Here is a 17,798-nt window from a genome sequence, read left to right as displayed (position 1 = left end):
TAAATGCCACATCATATCATGCAAGGGAGGAAAAGTTCCTAGATGCCACCAATAACTGCTTCATGCGGCAGTTGGTCATGGAATCAACAAAAGGTGGAACTATATTAGATTTAGTGATTTCAGTAGAACACAGCACCTAATGCAAGAGATAAATGTACAGGATCTGCTTGGCAACAATGATCATAATGTAACTGAATTTGACATAATCACTGGAGAGCTGATACTAAAAAAAAATTGCTGCAATAGCATTTAACTTTAAAAAAAAATGACTATCATAAAATGAGGAAATATTTTAGAAAAAAAAACTAAAAGAAGCAATTCACAAGGTAAAAAAATTGCAGGAGATATGAATACATTTTATAATTACCATCCTTGAAGCTCAGACAAAATGCATTCCATCCATTAAAATAGGTTGAAGGAAAGGCAAATGATTGTCGGCGTGGTTTAATAGTGAGGCAAATGAAGCAATTAAAGCCAAAAGGGCATCATTCACAAAATGGAAAGCAGACCAAAAAGAGGAAAATAGGGAAAAGCAAAAGCACTGGCAAGGTAGATGTAAAAAAGTAATTAAGGTTAAGAGAGAATTTGAAAAGAAGCTTGTCATAGTGGTAAAAACAAGTAATAACATTTTATCAAGTGCAGTCAGACCAAGGAAACAGCAAAAAAAATGTTTTGATCTATCTTTACTGAGGAAGATGTTGGGGTACTACCCATATCAGAAACATTTTTTGATGGTGATGACTCTGAATGACTAAACAAAATCACTGTGAAACAGGAGGATGTATTAAATCAGATTTACAAACTAAAGAATAATAAATCACCGGGTCTAGATGGTATTCATCCAAGAGTTCTGAAAGAACTCAAACATGAAATTGTGGACCTGTTTCTGATGATTTTCAATCTATCATTTAAAATAGCCATGGTCCCAGAAGACTGGAAGGTGGCCAATGTGATGCAAATTTTAAAAAGGGCTCCAGAAGTGATCCAGGAAATTACAGAACAGTGAGCCTGACGTTGATGACAGGCAAAATGGTAGAAGCTATTCTTACAAAAATAATTACTGACCACATAGGTAGACATGGCTTAATGGGGAAGAGACAACATGGTATGCAAAGAGAAGCCTTGCTTTACCAATTTACTAGATGTTTTTGAAGCTGTAAATAAGCATTTGGATAAAAATGAGCTGGCCGATATTCAGATTTTCAGAAGGCATTTGACAAAGTCCCTCATGAGTGATTCCTCAGGAACCTGGCAGGTCATGGTATCAGAGACAGTATACTATTGTAGATTGGTAATTTGATAAAAGACAGAAAACAGAGGGCAGGACTAAATGGTCAGTTTACCAAATGAAGAAAGATCATTAGTGGAGTACTCCAGGGGTCTGAACTGGGACATGTGCTATTTAATTTATTCATAAATGATCTTGAGAAAAGGAATAAGTGAGTTGGCCAATTTTCAGATGAACAAAATTGTTTCAAGTCTTTTCTGGGTATCTAAATGGTAGATACAATTAAATGTAGACAAGAAAAACATAATCCACATAGGGAAAAATAATCCCAACTACAGGTACACAATGCTAGATTCCATGTTAAGAGTGACTTCCCAGAAAAAGGACCTCTGAGTCCTTGTGGAGAATACCTTGAAATCTTTAGCAGAGCATGCGGTGGCAGTTAAAAAGGTAAAAAGAATGTTGGAAATTGTTTGGAAAGGAATAACTGAAAGTACAATAATTCCTTTGTATAGATCAATGGTGTGACCACATCTTGAGTCTTGTGTGCAGTTCTGGTCACCCCATCTCAAAAAAGACATAGGAAATGTACAGAGAAGGGTGACAAAAATGATAAAGGGGATTAAAAAAACTCTCTTATGGAGAAAGGTTAAACAGATTAAGCTCTTTAGCTTGGAAAGAATATAACAGAGAGGGGATATCATTTGAGATTTATAAAATCATGAATGGAGTGGAACGGGTGTATAGGGAATGGTTATTTATCCTTTCAAATAACACAAGGATAGGGGACATGTCATGAAACTAGCAACTGGCAGATTTAAAACAAATCATAGAATTTTTTTTTTCTCTCAGAGCACTTTAAAGCTTTAGAATCTGTTGCCAGAGAATGTGGTCAAGACAACTAAAAATGTGGGGTTCAAAAGAGAGTTGGACAAGTTTCTGAAGGCAACATGCATAAACAGTTATTAGCCAGGCAGTCTTGGAAACGCGCTTATCTCTGGGAGTTAAATACAAGAAATAGATCAACTATTAAGGATCTGCTGGGTATCTGCAACCCGGACTGGCCATTGTCGAAGACAGGATGCTGGACTTGATGTTACTTTTTCTGACCCAAAATGGCATTTCTTATGATTATTAATATAGTATAGTTCTATGAGGTATTATTTTAATTTCTGCTCATTTGATTGCTAATATTATTTTGTTTGTTGTAAGTCACTTTAGGCACATTTAGGTACAGTAAATAATAGGGGTATGAATGAGAACAATTATAGTCGGTCCATTTCATTTTCCCTTATTTGTTGCTTTTTAAATTCTTGTTTTGTTTTGTTATTTTACATTTGTAAATGTATTTTTGCACATGCAAAGTCATATTTACCTGCATAAAACTGACTTTATGTGTGTAAATAAAAAATATACATGCACACACAAACAAACTGAATGTACATCCCTAATAAATATGTTATTTTACATTATGGCACGTATAGGTAACATTGTACCATTGTAACAGCAGAAGTGAATAAATCACCAAAACACAGCATAAATAGTGACTAGAATGTTATCATAGACATAGTTCACCCAAAAAACAACAGTCTTACAGTCACATACATGAAAGAAGTAATCCAAGCAACCAAAAAAGCATCTGAAACCCTTATTCTTTTTTTATACAAACTAAAGTTTTCAGCAAAGTGGCATTATAATAATTGTTAAATAATCAAAAAATGTTCCTATAGGACCATCATAACAACCATACGCAGATCATAGTGGGGTAGATTTTAAAAATTTGCGCGATCTCGTACTTTTCTTCGCGCACCAGGCGCGAACAAAAGTAAGATACGCGGATTTTAAATGCCCTGCGCGCATAAATCCGGCCGGATTTACACGCGCAGGGCCCTCGTGCGCCGGTATGCCTATTTTGCATAGCCCGCCAGCGCACGCAGAACCCCAGAACGCGCGTATGTCCCGGGGCTTCGTACAAGGGGCGGGGAGGGGGCGTGTCGGGGGGCGTTCCCGAAATGACGCAGCGTTTCGGGGGCATGACGCGGCGTTTCGGGGGCGGGCCCGGGGGCGTGGCGCCGGCCCGGGGGCGTCGTCAAGGCCTCTGGAGATGAAAGGAACAGAGTCAGGGTCTTGGCTTTACATCTGCTTTTAGCAGGCGTAAATCTGCCAACAAAGGTAAGGGGGGGGTTAGATAGGGCCGGGGGGAGTGGGTTAGGTAGGGGAAGGGAGGGGAAGGTGGGGGGAGGGCGAAGGAAAGTTCCCTCCGAGGCCACTCCGAAATCGGAGCGGCCTCGGAGGGAACAGGCAGCGCATGCTGGGCTCGGCGCGCGCAGGTTGCACAAATGTGCATCCCCCTTGCACGCGCCGACCCAGGATTTTATAAGATACACACGGCTACGCGCGTATCTTATAAAATCCAGCGTACTTTTGTTCGTGCCTGGCGCCTGGTGCGCGAACAAAAGTACGTGATCGCGCAAATTTTTAAAATCTACCCCATAAAATCCGGGGTCGGCGCGCGCAAGGGGGTGCACATTTGTGCAACCTGCGCGCGCCGAGCCCAGCGCGCGCTGCCTGTTCCCTCCGAGGCCGCTCCGATTTTGGAGCGGCCTCGGAGGGAACTTTCCTTCGCCCTTTCCCCACCTTCCCCTCCCTTCCCCTACCTAACCCACCCCCCCGGCCCTATCTAAACCCCCCTTACCTCTGTTGCACGATTTACGCCTGCTAAAAGGAGACGTAAATCTGCGCGCGCCAGCAGGCTGCTGGCGCGCCATCACCCGACCCGGGGGCTGGTCCGGAGGCCTCGACCACGCCCCCGGGCCGGTGCCATGCCTCCGGGCCCGCCCCCGAAACGCCGTCACGCCCCCGAAACGCCGTGTCATTTCGGGAACGCCCCGACACGCCCCCTCCCCTCCCCTTTTACGAAGCCCCAGGACTTACGCGCGTCCTGGGGCTCTGCGCGCGCTGGCGACCTATGCAAAATAGGCGCGCCAGCGCGCGAGGGCCCTGCGCACGTAAATCCGGCCGGTTTACGCGCGCAGGGCATTTAAAATCCGCCCCAGTGGCTTTAGACTTTTATTGAATTGTGGCTCATACCTGCTCATTGGGTCCGTAACACTGACCAGATTAAAATTATGACTTTCTTATATATTTTTTAAGTTGCAAAAAATAAATTACTTTCCTTATTAGTTCATGCCTGGCATATTATCATAATTCGTGGCACTTATAGCACTGCATCAAGGGCTCTTCATAGACTGTGTCCATGCCGCAAATCACTTTATAACAAGATTTTTGTGTATCAAAATCTGTCCATGCCCCTTACTGCATGTAGGGTGCACCAAAAGGCCTGTTAAAGTATGACTGACTGAACATAAGTTACAAGCACCCATGGTACAGCACTGCATTATGGTGGGTCCCACTTTTGATGACTTGCATTGGATAATTATCGAACACATACCTCCTCTTAATTGGAGAGGAGATAGGTTAGCAGCATTTAGTAGGACAGAACAGTTTTAGATATTCCGTTTACATTCTGTGATACCCTTTGGTATGAATGTTGAGACAGAATTGTATTCCATCCTATAGGATCTTGTAAATGATGACTTTGATTGATTATGAGATGGCATATGAGTCCTCCTTTTCAGTTGATTGGTATAGATCTGGGAGCTTTAAAATACATATTTTGCTTCTTGTTTGCACACAACAGTGGTGAATCCACATCGTTTATTCAGCACTCAGCTCCACTCCCTTAATCCAGTGGACATCATTGTTTCAGTCACAGTTTCTTCCATTCATAAAAGCCCCTGATGACGATGATTGATTTGAAACATGGATTTGTGTAGGGCCAGAAAGTTGAACTGAAACTGTCAGGGAGCAGCCGCTTTGAGGTACGAAACTATGTATATGAAACCATCTTTTCACCATTTATGATGTGTTTTGGTGATTTGTTCACTTCTGCTGTTATCATATTTCATGTACAGTGTACTACTTTTGTCTCCTTTTCATTGGTAACCTTGTAAAAATGCCACTCTCTTGTTTTTTTACTGTCTTACCTGGATGATACTCATGTGACTTGAGAAACAGAGGATGGCAGAATTTTCTTCGTTGTCATCTCTCCCAAAGTGGCTGACTCACTACACTTTCCTTAATATGGCATTGGTTTGTATTGTACTGAGACATCATATGCAGCAGCATGACAAAACACAAATCCTTATTCTTGAAGAGAAGGGTTTAAGCTCACCTCTCTGCTTCCTCTGTGTGCTGAAGGTTGTAAAGCAATGATGGTACAATCTTGTCCATGTGTTGAGGATCCCAGATATTAGCCTGAAGTTCATCATTGACAGTCTTCCTCACAACTCCCTGCAAGCCTTTAATCCCTGCCATGCGAATCCTTTTAAATAAAACACAAAGCTGTAAATTTCCAGAAACAGCTGGCCTTTCCCCGAGACAGGCAGAATTTCCCTTCCCAAAAAGGTAATATAATTTAATAAGTGATGTTGGCAATGCCTCTTTAGGAACAAGTACTCTTTCAGACAGGTTTGGTTAAAACTTCATGGGGGAAAATGCTTAGTGCATCTGATTCTAGACACAAAGTAGGACAAATCCTACTTAAACCACAAGCCACCTCTACCATCTTTTATTCACTTTAAAAAAAAGAATGAGAAAGATCTGATTGCTTGAGATAATTACAATTTATTCCATTCATGAGTCAGTGGTCAGAGTGAAAGGAATATTTGTCATTTATACTTTCAAATGAAAGCTCCTATATTCCTTTACTTCATTCAATTCTGCAATTTGAAGCTGACATATCAAATAACCACACTGGGAAACAAAAATATTAGGCATGTGTATTCATTGGAAATGAAATAGGAAATATCATTGTCCTTTCCTATTTCATTTCATTATGTTTTCAAAGCGAAATGATAGAAAATCCAGCAAAATGTAATTAGTTTTCATGTTTCGTTTTGAAAAAAAATGTCACCTATCAGGCCTAGGCCCCAGCCCAAGGCCGGGGGCTCGCCTAGAGATAGGCTGAGGCCCAAAGCAGTAGCTGAGGAATACCCCAAGTATGACACTGTCGTTTCAGTCTAAGCCTAGGCCAGACGCCAGGGCCTTGCCTAGACATAAGCCCAGGCCTGACACAGGGGCTGTGGCATACCTCCAGGTACGAAGCCGGGGTCATGGCCTAGGCCTGGGCCCAATGCTGGGGCCTCAGCTGAGACCCGAGCTAAGCCCTAGGCCCATAAAATGTTCGCCAGGGTCGGGAAACTTCCTCGCCCCCACTTACTGCATCTGCCATGGTTCTGACACCTAGGCCGAGGCCCAGGTGTCAGAACCTGGACTCCAGGCCAGGCCCCGGCATCAGGCCTGGGCATAGGCTAAGTACTAGGTGTAAGGACTGGATCAATGGGCTGGGTCCTGGCATCGGATTTGATCCTAGGCCGAGGCCGAGGATCCAGCCTAGGCCCTGTGTCATGCCTAAGCCTGGTGTTGGGACCAGGACTCCAAGTTGGGCTTTAGCATTGGGCTTAGGCCATGTTCACAGCATTTTCTTGGGGGCTAGGCCTATGTAAGTCTGAGGCTTTGGCCAGGCTCTAGGCCTCATTATCAGATCCCCCCCCCCCAGTCTGGGTAAGTGGGACGGGGAAGATCCTGGCCCCATCATTTTTTCCAGGTGGGAGCGATGGGCTGAAGGAATGCCTTGGGAGACCCTGTTTCATTTTTAAGTCCTTTTTTTTTTTTAATGTTTATTTTGTTTTTGTAAGCTTAAGAAAACAAATTAAACATTAAATGAAACTAAATTCATAGAGAAAAAAACCCCCAATAAGAAAATTAAAAAATGAAACACATTTTTTTCCCAGCACATTCCTAAAAAACATACACCATTCTTGCAGCTGCTGACCATGTCCGGATATTCAAATGGCACCACTTAGCCAGCTATGTCTGAACTTAACCAGCTATATGGTACTGAATATCAGCCTCTAAGTTTCGAGCCTTTCTGCATTGGAAGCTAATGCCTAGGGATTTACATTAGAGGGCACGAACTTGTAAGTATAGTTTTCATGTGCAAATCGCCTTGCTGAATCGGCAGTAAAGTGTACACAAAAAATGTGTGCACAACTGCAGGTTAACTATACACTCTGCTGAGTGAACTGCACTATACTGGTACTGTAGCTAGTAGGAGAATCCTATCTATTTCAGTCTGTTTGCTCATTTCCAACCCTTTATTACTCCATCTTGTCAATACCCTCCTGCTCAAAAGGGAAACAGCTTTTCCTGATACCCCCATCCCCCATCTGACCCTCTGTCCAAAGTTGGGTTCATGGTCCAACCTCTGATACCCTATGTGGGGATTCCACATAGGGTATCTTCCACAGCCTACTTTCTAATTGGGGATCACGGGATCTGAACATTAAATCTTCTGGCCCTAGACAATGACTCTACTACTGAGTTAAAGGGCCAGCTCCCATAGCTGAGCTAGTAGGAGAACCCTATCTCTTTAGCTTGGTTATTCATATCCATCCTCTTACTACTCTACCCAGTCATAGAATGATGGGTTTTTAAAAATTGGCAAAAAAAAGGTCAAAAGGTATGGCACCTAATTTTTACTAAAAAAAATTTGCAAATCATGTAGAACTAGAAATCCAAGGCACAAACACTTTATTCGAGATGAACTAACAATCACTAAATAGGAAAGAGAAACATTGCTTCCCTAAGTAATTCTAACACAAGGGTTCTTTTCAGCAGTGGCGGGGGACTCATCTTCAGATCCCTTCATGCTAATAAAATAGTACATTAACGGTGCACTAGTAAAACTGTAGGCAATTGAGCTAGTGGTATCAATAACAACTTTGCAAGATTCCCTCTCCCCAGTGCCTCATACTTGTACACCTTACTTTCCATAGCATATATACGATATACAATTAAACAGATTTTATTAACTAAAATACAGCTTAACATAAACTGTTCAGATAATGCAAGTATTTACAAAAGAAGAAAAATTTTAATTAGCTTTAAAGAAAGAATATCAAATGTAATTGAGGAAAAGATTCATTCGCTCACTGTTTTGGCGCTCTTATGCAAAAACAAATCAGTAGATTTTGTTGGTATACTTGCTCAAGGTCACATATTCTGTAACAGCAGTTCACCTATAACTACTTTTTCTGTAATTGCTTTCCCTACCTACCTAACTAAGCAGATATTTTGGGCAATGTGCACACTCACAAGTTCTCAGTCTTCTAGTTTCTTCTAGACAGATCTCAGAAGCATGTAGTATTGACTGTGGCAGACTAGAGTTTAGCCTTAACTTAAGCAGTATGTATCTGCAGTCCCTACTATAGGGGTGTGCATTCATTCCCTACAAATTGGAAATCCGCAACACATAGGGCCCTATTCATTGTATTCGTGGGGAAATGAAACGTATTGCGATTCCCCACGAATACAACGAATCTTCGCCAAATTATTTGGCCGTCTAAAGGAGCCAATTTAAACAAACCCCCCATCCTCCTGACCCCCTCAAGACTTACCAAAACTCCCTTGTGGTCCAGCAGAGGGTCCGGGAGCCATCCCCTGCACTCACACCCTCGGCTGCCGGTTTCAAAATGGTGCCAATAGCCTTTGACCTACTATGTCACAGGGGCTACCGGTGCCATTGGTCAGCCCCTGTCACATGGCCATCGGCGCCATCTTGTGCTCCTACCATGTGACAGGGTCTGACCAATGGCACCGGTAGCCTCTGTGACACAGTAAGGGCAAAGGCTATCGGTGCCATTTTGATTACTGGCAGCCGACGGCCGGAGTGCAGGAGGTCGCTCCTGGACCCCCGCTGGACTTTTGGCAAGTCTTGTGGGGGTCAGGAAGGTCCCCCAAGACTTGCCAAAAGTCCCTGGTGGTCCATCGGGGGTCCGGGAGCGATCTCCTGCACTCGGGCTGTCGGCTGCCAGTAATCAAAATGGCGCCAATAGGCTTTGCCCTTACTATGTCACAGAGGCTACCGGTGCCATTGGTCAGCCCCTGTCACATGGTAGGAGCACAAGATGGCGCCGATGGCCATGTGACAGGGGCTGACCAATGGCACCGGTAGCCCCTGTGACATAGTAGGTCAAAGGCTATCGGCGCCATTTTGAAACCAGCAGCCGAGGGTGTGAGTGCAGGGGATGGCTCCCGGACCGCCCGCTGGACCACCAGGGAGTTTTGGTAAGTCTTGGGGGGGTCAGGAGGGTGAGGGATTGTAGTTAATTTAATTTTAACGGGGAAACGAATAGGAATTAACGTAAAAACGTATCGGGGGGCCCCCTTGCCGAATGCAATGTATCTGCCCCCCCGACGAATACAAATCCTGAATGCAACGTATGGTGACCCTCTGCACATCCCTACCCTACTGTGCAAAGTGTGAGATGGAAAGCCAAGACCCTGACTCTGTTCCTTTCATCTCTGGTTCTGAGGCAAGCCATACAATTTGTAGTAAATCCAATGTATATTATGTAAGGAACCAGCTAAGTTCCTCACTGGTAGTTTGCAGACCATCCCTGTAGGATGAATTGGTCAGAAATGCACTATAAAAACAAGATGTGCCTGAGGAGCAGTGGGGTTTTTCTGTATTTTTTACTCACCTTAAGTGGCAGTTTTGCGTTTTGCAGAGTTGAGATGAAGGAGTAGTGTGGTGGCTGTTTTCTACTCATCCAAGGGGAGAGACTCTGCCCTTTGCCAGCACCCCATGGGCTGGAAGGCATTGTCTTGGAAGAGTGGAAGAGGAGTGTGAGAGAACTGTGTTTTTCTATTATTTTGTTTTAAGACTTGCTCCTGCCTGAAAAGGATTTCTCCTCCTGTCTTGGGGGGACAGGATAAGGTTCTGTGATTCTCTGCTGCTCAGGTAAGGAGGGACAGGAGTGGCCTCACGGTGAAAAGAGAAGTGTTTTTGTAGAGTTTTTGTTCTTGTTGCTTTGGGATGAATTTTTGCCAGCAGCTCCTACCCAAAGAGAAGGAGAGAATTTTTGGAGTTTGAACACTTTTTCTACCAGAGAAGGAGATAGAAGATCCCAACCTTGCTAGGAGCCCACTCTCTACCCCTTAAGAGTGCTAGGTCTTTTCCTAATGCTTCCCATCCAAAGCACCATTTATGCAGCCTTTAAACTGGGCAAGAGGTTATATTGCACTGTTTATTTTTTATTTTTTTATTTATTTATTTATTTATTTAAAAACTTTTTTATACCGGCATTCGTAGGACACATCATGTCGGTTTACAAAAAACTGAGAAGGAAAGGAAATTACAATGAACAGGGGAGGGGATAACTGGGTGAGTACACAAGTAAAAGAGAGGATATTTAACAAGCAGCGATACAACTATTTGCATTCGGTTAGGGTTATATATGCAAATGAACTAATATACAATGTTACATGGCATGTGCACTTGACACATTTAGCATGTGGAACTTGATTACAGTAGCGCGGGGCTTGTGCACTTGATACACAGTGACGGTTACAGAGGGGAGGGGGTGGGGGGGGAAGGTTGCAGGGGGGGGTTGATAAGGATCAGGTAAGGGTATAGGCTAGGTTGGGATTAAGGTGAATAATGGGCAAACATCGGCTAGGATTGGGAGGAATTAGGGTATGCTTGTTTAAAGAGCAAGGTCTTGATTCCTTTTTTGAAATGGCTCAGGGATGGTTCTAAGCGGAGTGTGACAGGTAGGGAATTCCAGAGGGTAGGGCCCGCAATGGAGAAGGCTCTATCCCTAGTGGCGGTGAGGTGTCCAATTTTAAGTGAGGGAGTTTGGAGAGTGCCAGCAAGGGAGTTTCTGGTGGGGCGGTTAGATTGACGGAATTGTGGCATGTCTTCAAGCCAGGGTGAATTGTTGTTGTGTAGTGTGTTGTGGAGGATGGTAAGTGTTTTATATTGGGAACGGAAGGTGATGGGGAGCCAATGGAGGTCTTGGAGTATGGGAGTGATGTGGTCAGTTTTTCTGGTGTTTGTTAAGATTCTTGCCATGGCATTTTGGAGGATTTGGAGTGGTTTAATGGTAGAGGCGGGGAGTCCTAAGAGGAGGGAGTTACAATAGTCGAGTTTGGTAAGTATGGTGGTTTGCATAACCGTGCGGAAGTCATGGGCGTGGAGAAGGGGCTTAAGTTTTTTGATGATTTGTAGTTTGTAGAAGCCTCCTTTTAGGAGTGATTTAATGTGGGATTTGAAGCAGAGCGGATTGTCTAGGGTTACTCCTAAATCTCTGACACTGGGCGGTAGTGTGTGATATTGTGAGGCGTCAAGGATCATTTGGTGGATTGAGTTGAGGGGTTGGTTAGCTAGGATGAGGATTTCAGTTTTCGATGTGTTAAGTGCTAGATGGAGATTGGAGAGGAGGGAGTTAATGGATGTCAAGCATGTTTCCCAGTATTGAAGGGTTTCGCTGATGGATTTTTGAATTGGAATAAGTATTTGTACGTCGTCAGCGTACAGGAAGAATTTTAGTCCTAGTTTAGAGAGGAGGTGGCAGAGAGGCAGCAAGTATATATTGAAGAGGGTGGAGGATAGAGAGGAGCCTTGGGGTACCCCTTGTGTGAGGGGAATGTGTGTGGATTCAAAATCGTCGAGCTTGACTAAGTATTTGCGATGTTCTAGGTATGAGGAGAACCAGGATAAGGCTGTGTTTGAGATGCCTATCTCTGCTAATCGTGATAAGAGGATTTGATGATTTACGGTATCGAACGCGGCTGAGATATCGAGAAGGGCGAGTAAATATGATTGTCCGTGGTCCATGCCTTTGAGAATGGTATCCGTTAGTGCGAGTAGGAGTTTTTCGGTGCTGCGGTCTTTACGAAAACCATATTGGGTGGGGTGTAGGATATTATTTTCTTCTAGGAAATCGGAGAGTTGGGTGTTAACCACTTTCTCCATGATTTTAGATATGAAGGGCAGATTGGAAATGGGTCTGTAATTTGCAGGGTCATTGTGGTCAAGGGTGGGTTTCTTTAGTAGTGGCTTCACGATGGCGAGTTTAAGTGGGTCGGGGACTTTCCCGGAAATGATGGAGCAGTTTACGATATCTGCTATAGGTCTTGCAATGGCAGAGGGAATGGAGAGTAGGATTTTAGATGGGATGGTGTCTGCGCTATGAGTGGATGGTCGCATCTTTTTTAGTATGGATTCCACTTCCATCACGGAGGTAGTGTCAAGGGAGTTGAGGTTAGTGTTGTTGTCGATTGGTAGTGGGTCTGTGGGTGCGGGGTTAGGGGGTAGGCGTGTTAGAATTTTGGAGATTTTATTTTGAAAGTAGTCGGCTAGATTCTCACATTTCTCTATGCTGTTTGTTTCTTGTGAGGATGGAAAGGGGGACTTTGTGAGTTCCGTAACAAGGCAAAATAAGGCGTTTGGATTGAATTTATAACTGTGGATTTTTGCTGCGTAGAAGTCGCGTTTGGCGTGGATGGTTGCTTGTCGGTAAGAATGCAATGTGTGTTTGTAGGCCATTTTGTGTGTGGGTGTAGGCTGTTTACGCCAGGTACGTTCTTTGGTTCTGAGGTCTTGTTTTAGTTTTCTAAGTTCATCGGTGTACCATGGCTTTCTCTCGGTACGTGTGGGCGTTATAGTTTTATGGATGATGGGGCACAGATCATTGGCTATGCTGGAAATGGACTTATTCCAAGATAGAAGGGCAGTGTCTGGGTTTGTTAAGTCGAGGTTTTCACTTACTTTGCTGAATGCTAGGGAGAGTTCCTCCGAGGAGCATTGTTTACGGAGGGAAATTGTTTTTTTAAGTGAGCTTGCGATTGGTGTATCAGTATTGATGGTGAGGTGGGCATTGATGAGAAAATGGTCTGACCATGGGACAGGGGTGGTGGTGGGTGTTTGGGGTACTGTAATGCATGTGTTTACAAAGAGGAGGTCGAGGGTGTGGCCAGCTTTGTGTGTGGGCTCAGAGATTAGCTGTCTGAAGCCCAGAGCTTTGAGGGTAAGAAGTAGGGTTTCACAAGCAGGTGTGTTGGGGTGGGTGTCTACGTGGAGATTGAAGTCTCCGAGTATCACTGCGGGTGTGTCTGACTTTATGTTGTCGGAGATGTATTCAATGAGTGGTGATGGGTCCTGTTCAAGTGTGCCAGGGGGGGCGTAGATGAGGCAGATTTGCAAGAATTTAGATTTAAAAAGGCCAATTTCAAGTTTTGGGGGGGGGGGAGCTGGTCTGTAGCTTGAGGTTAAGGACTTTCTTGGTTGCAAGGAGTATGCCGCCTCCTCTTTTTTTGGGCCTAGGGATGGAGAAAATGTCGTATGCCTGTGTTGGGAGTTGGTTGATAAAAACATGGTCTGAGTTCTTTAGCCAGGATTCTGTGATAGCACAGATATCTGGGTTGGAGTCAGTGAGTAAGTCTTGAAGTATGGGGGCTTTCTTTAGGATGGACTGAGCGTTGAATAGGGAGATGGTCAGTGTTACTAGGCCTAGCAGCTGTGTTAGGGGGGAGATCATGATGGGTACAAGGGATTTGTGCTGGGTAAAGGAGTGAGGGTGTGCTGGGCGGAGGGTCCGCTGGTGGGGGTGGTGTATGATTGGGATGGTAGGGAAGCACATTTTGGGAGGGGACAGGTGGGGGGTAGGTAGATGGATGGGTAGAGGTCGGTCGAGAGGTTAGGGGGGAGGGGGGAGATAGAGTATAGAGTAGTCTGATTGGAGCAGGTGTGATAGATAGTATGGTGTAGGTTTCAGGGGAGTGACCAAGGAGCAGTGCTATATATTTAGTGATACATAGTATAAAGATACAGTGTGATATGACAGTGTAAAATGTGGTGTAACATACATTGTAAATAAATGGTACAACTAATTCAGAAAAATTAGTACAGTATGGTTCAATGTAGTGGGGACAGGATATGCAGCGCAATATAGTTCAGTGGCCTATTATAGGCTATGGGTGTGATTATCCAGAGAATTTGTTTTGTGAATTGGACTTCAATTATTTTTGGTTGCAGTAAATCTTTTGTTAAACAACCTACCAGAGTGTCCAGAATCTTCATTCAAGTTCAGAGATTCCCTAAAGCAAGGACATCCCAAGCATGACTACTGTGACCAAGGAGAGATCAAACAAAGTGAGATCCTATGTGCAGGTCCCTACTCCCGCAAGCCTAGGGCCCCAGAGGTTTATCTTCCTCCCCGCCGGAATGAACCCTGGCACCCCAAGGCTATGCGGATAGTGTTTTGTTGGTGTGAGAAAGGAGAGAGTTAGGGGGAAAAAGTGGCCTCAGGGACAACAGTGTGCCCCTGCAATCCAGGAGGATCCCAAAGAGAGGATTACAATTACAACTCAGCTCCATACAGGAGACTAGGGAGTAGGGGTAACCAGACTGATGATCTCCCAGAAGTAAGCAGCATAGATCCTGGATACTGCGGGATCTCACTCCTCTTTCTCTGTGCTTTTCTCTCTCGTCCTAGATTTTAGTAAGGCCTTTGACATGGTTTTGCATAGACAACTTATACAAATTTACCAGTTGATCTGCTATATTAGCAATGTCCTGTTTCTATAAAAACCAAAGACACAATTTTAGGGTGTGGATTTTTATTTATTTATATTTTTTTTTTTATTTTTTTTATAATTTATAGCATAGGGCCTTTGTTTTCAGCTTTTATTTTATTTGAGAATTTATCAGTGTTTATTATAACCAACAAAAACAGGAGAAAATCAGTGTGAATAAAAAGGAGTCATTCTTTTTATAGTGAATTTCTGCCATTTATGATGGTTATTATAAACACTGATAAAGTCCCAGATAAAATAAAATAAAACTGAAAAAAGGTCTCTATTTAATATTTATAGCCCGCATGGATCCAGAGTTCTTGGCGGGGTACAGCACAACATACATAAAAAGAAACAAAAATACAATACAGAAAAACTGACAATCACAAAATGTTACACAAAAGAGCCTCTGATATGTGTTTCAGGAGGCAGGATGTTTTTTTCCTCTGCTCCTGTTTTGTTTTTCTTTCATTTTGGAGAAAGCAGAATACAAGGAGGATAACTGTCAAACAACTGCATGTAGCAGCATATACACATGTATGTTGCAGCACACATATTTGCTATAGAATTTTATAATACACACATAGGATATATGTGTATTTAATAAAATATGTGTAATTCTACCATGCAACATATGCGTGAATACATACAATGCATCAAATCCACGTATATCAATGGACTGAATGCGGATACTTTACCCACCTATTTTAAGTATATGAGTGTGTATATTTTACGTGTGACGGTAAACTAGGACTTACATACATTAATGTGTAGATTTTAAAAGGGCAGTCATAAGCTATTCTTCATGAGAGGGGACAAATTTATAAAAAAAAAAAAATTCTCCTCCCCTCCACCTATTTTACAGTTCTTTATTTTGTTCTAACCGCTCTGGTTTTCACACCCAGCCTGGGTTTTACACCGTTTTTTTTATTGTTGCCAATAGAGTGTTTTGTCTACAAAACAAAAATGTTGAAAGCAAGGCAAAAGAAACAAATTTCTCCTTCCATGGACTTGCTGCTCATAATTACCCATCCAGCTGCCATACCACCAAAGAGAATGTGCTGCTGCATGCCAACCTGCCATAGTGATGCTGGTGCCCTCCTTTCGAGTCTTGGGGTGTACCTCCCACCCACACTTACTTTCTTCTTGGGTTTTTTTTAATATGGGTGACTGCGCTGTGTGACCATGCCCCTCCCCCGACGTCAACTCTTTGTGCTTCATTTACTATTTTTTCTTTTACGTTTTCTGTTAAGTAACCTTTTTTCAAGTTCCTACCTTATGCCTTTGTTAACAATTTTATTATAAATGTTCTCTGTATTTGACAATGGAAATATTTTTTCCTGCTTTTTCTGTTTTATGTAAACCGGTATGATTTGCATTTTAATGTAAGAATGTCGGTATATAAAAATTATAAATAAATAAATAAATAAATAAATAATACTAAGGTGTTTTGTCCCCAGGACAAAAATTTGAAAAAAGACACAGCCGGCACTTGTTCTGTCTCAACTTGGTCCTACCATGCTGTTTGATGGTTGATTATCCTGAAGTGGTTTGTCCAAAAATACCCTCATTCAGAAGGACAAAATACTAGGGATGTGAATCGTTTTTTGACTATTTAAAATATCGTCCGATATATTTTAAATCGTCAAAAAATCGTTAGGGCCACGATACAATACCAATTCCCCCGATTTATCGTTAAAAAATCGTAAATCGGGGGAAGGGGGAGGGCAGGAAAATGGCGGGGACCGCCGCTGAACGACCTCCTGCACTCGATCTCCTGCCGGCGCCATTTTCCGTGCGAAAACAATTCGCGGCAAGAAATCGCTCCCGGAACCCCGCTGGACTCCCAGGAAACTTTTGGCCAGCTTGGGGGGGCCTCCTGACCCCCACAAGAATTGCCAAAAGTCCAGCGGGGGTCCAGAACGACCTCCTCCGTCGAATCGTTTTTGTCTATGGCCGCCGCCATTTTGCGGCGGCCATTTTGAAAAATGGCGCCGGCTGAAGACAACACGATTCTATTGAGGGGACCGTTCCGGACCGCCGCTGTTCTGGACCACCGCCGGATCCCCAGGTAATTTAAAGCATTTGGGGGGGGGTTCGGGAGGGTGGGGGATTTAATTTAAAGGGTCGGGGTGGGTTTTAGGGGGGTTTAGTGTGCCGGCTCACGATTTTAACGATTTTTCACGATAGTTTACACACCCAAACGGCAACAATACGATTCCCTCCCCCTCCCAGCCGAAATCGATCGTTAAGACGATCGAGGACACGATTCACATCTCTACAAAATACAAGTATAAACCAAAAGAGGCTCAAGATTAACCATTTTGAAGTTCTGAATGTGATAACAGTTAGTGAGAGAGATTTCCTACAAAACCAGAAAATCAAGAAATGGAACAGCCTGAGGTCAGCTAAATAATATGGGAAATGGTTTCTAAACAAAGCAGCCCTCACCACTTTCTAGGAAAAACACACCACACTTAGAGAGACCATTTAGATGTCCTATATGTGGTAACATTCTTCTTCAAAAAGCCTAATCCAAAAGAAAATCAAAATTCTACCCAACACCTTAGGGATCTGTGTGCCATTCAGACTTCATGCCCACACCTTACACCTTTGGAGTTCTCCGTGCCATTGTACTTTGCTGTCGTACTCTAGACCTAACATCGTGAATTGTTCTTGCCAATGTGGGGGGGGCTGCTTTGCACCTCTCATGCTGCTTTGATATCTTGAAGCCACTCTGTTTGCTGTTTGGCCCTTTTTTAAATCCCTGCCGTGGGAGTTTTTCTGCCACTTTTTCTTCTTTGTTCCTCCTTTTTTCTGCCTTACAATACTGATGCCGCTTTTGGTGCTATTTTGCCATTTGAGATGCCATCGAGGATTCGTGTCACTTTTACCGGTGCCCTCTTTTGGATCCTTGGGGTGTTCTTCCCACAATTGCTTTCTTCTTGGTTTGTTATACTGGGGTGTTTTGTCCCCAGAGCAAAAATTTGAAAAAAGTCATTAAAAGATACAGGTTTCACTACCATGGCATAATACCTATTCTATAGTTCTTCCTTTCCTCCAACAGTCTCAGCCTGGTTTTCTCCCT

General features: G+C 43.4%; 1 protein-coding gene across 3 annotated transcripts in view; it reads right to left on the bottom strand.

Annotated features, from left to right (window-relative positions):
- The window catches only part of EFR3B (EFR3 homolog B), a 455,199-nt gene that overhangs the window by 196,305 nt on the left and 241,096 nt on the right, over positions 1-17,798 (bottom strand). For all 3 annotated transcript variants that reach the window (XM_029596199.1, XM_029596200.1, XM_029596198.1), the window contains one exon: positions 5,463-5,612. In XM_029596199.1, the coding sequence (XP_029452059.1) occupies positions 5,463-5,612 (150 nt within the window). The remainder of the gene's footprint in view (positions 1-5,462; positions 5,613-17,798) is intronic.

The sequence above is a fragment of the Rhinatrema bivittatum genome, chromosome 3, assembly GCF_901001135.1.
Source record: "Rhinatrema bivittatum chromosome 3, aRhiBiv1.1, whole genome shotgun sequence".
Taxonomy (NCBI): Eukaryota; Metazoa; Chordata; class Amphibia; order Gymnophiona; family Rhinatrematidae; genus Rhinatrema; species Rhinatrema bivittatum.
This window is presented reverse-complemented; position numbering and strand designations above follow the sequence as displayed.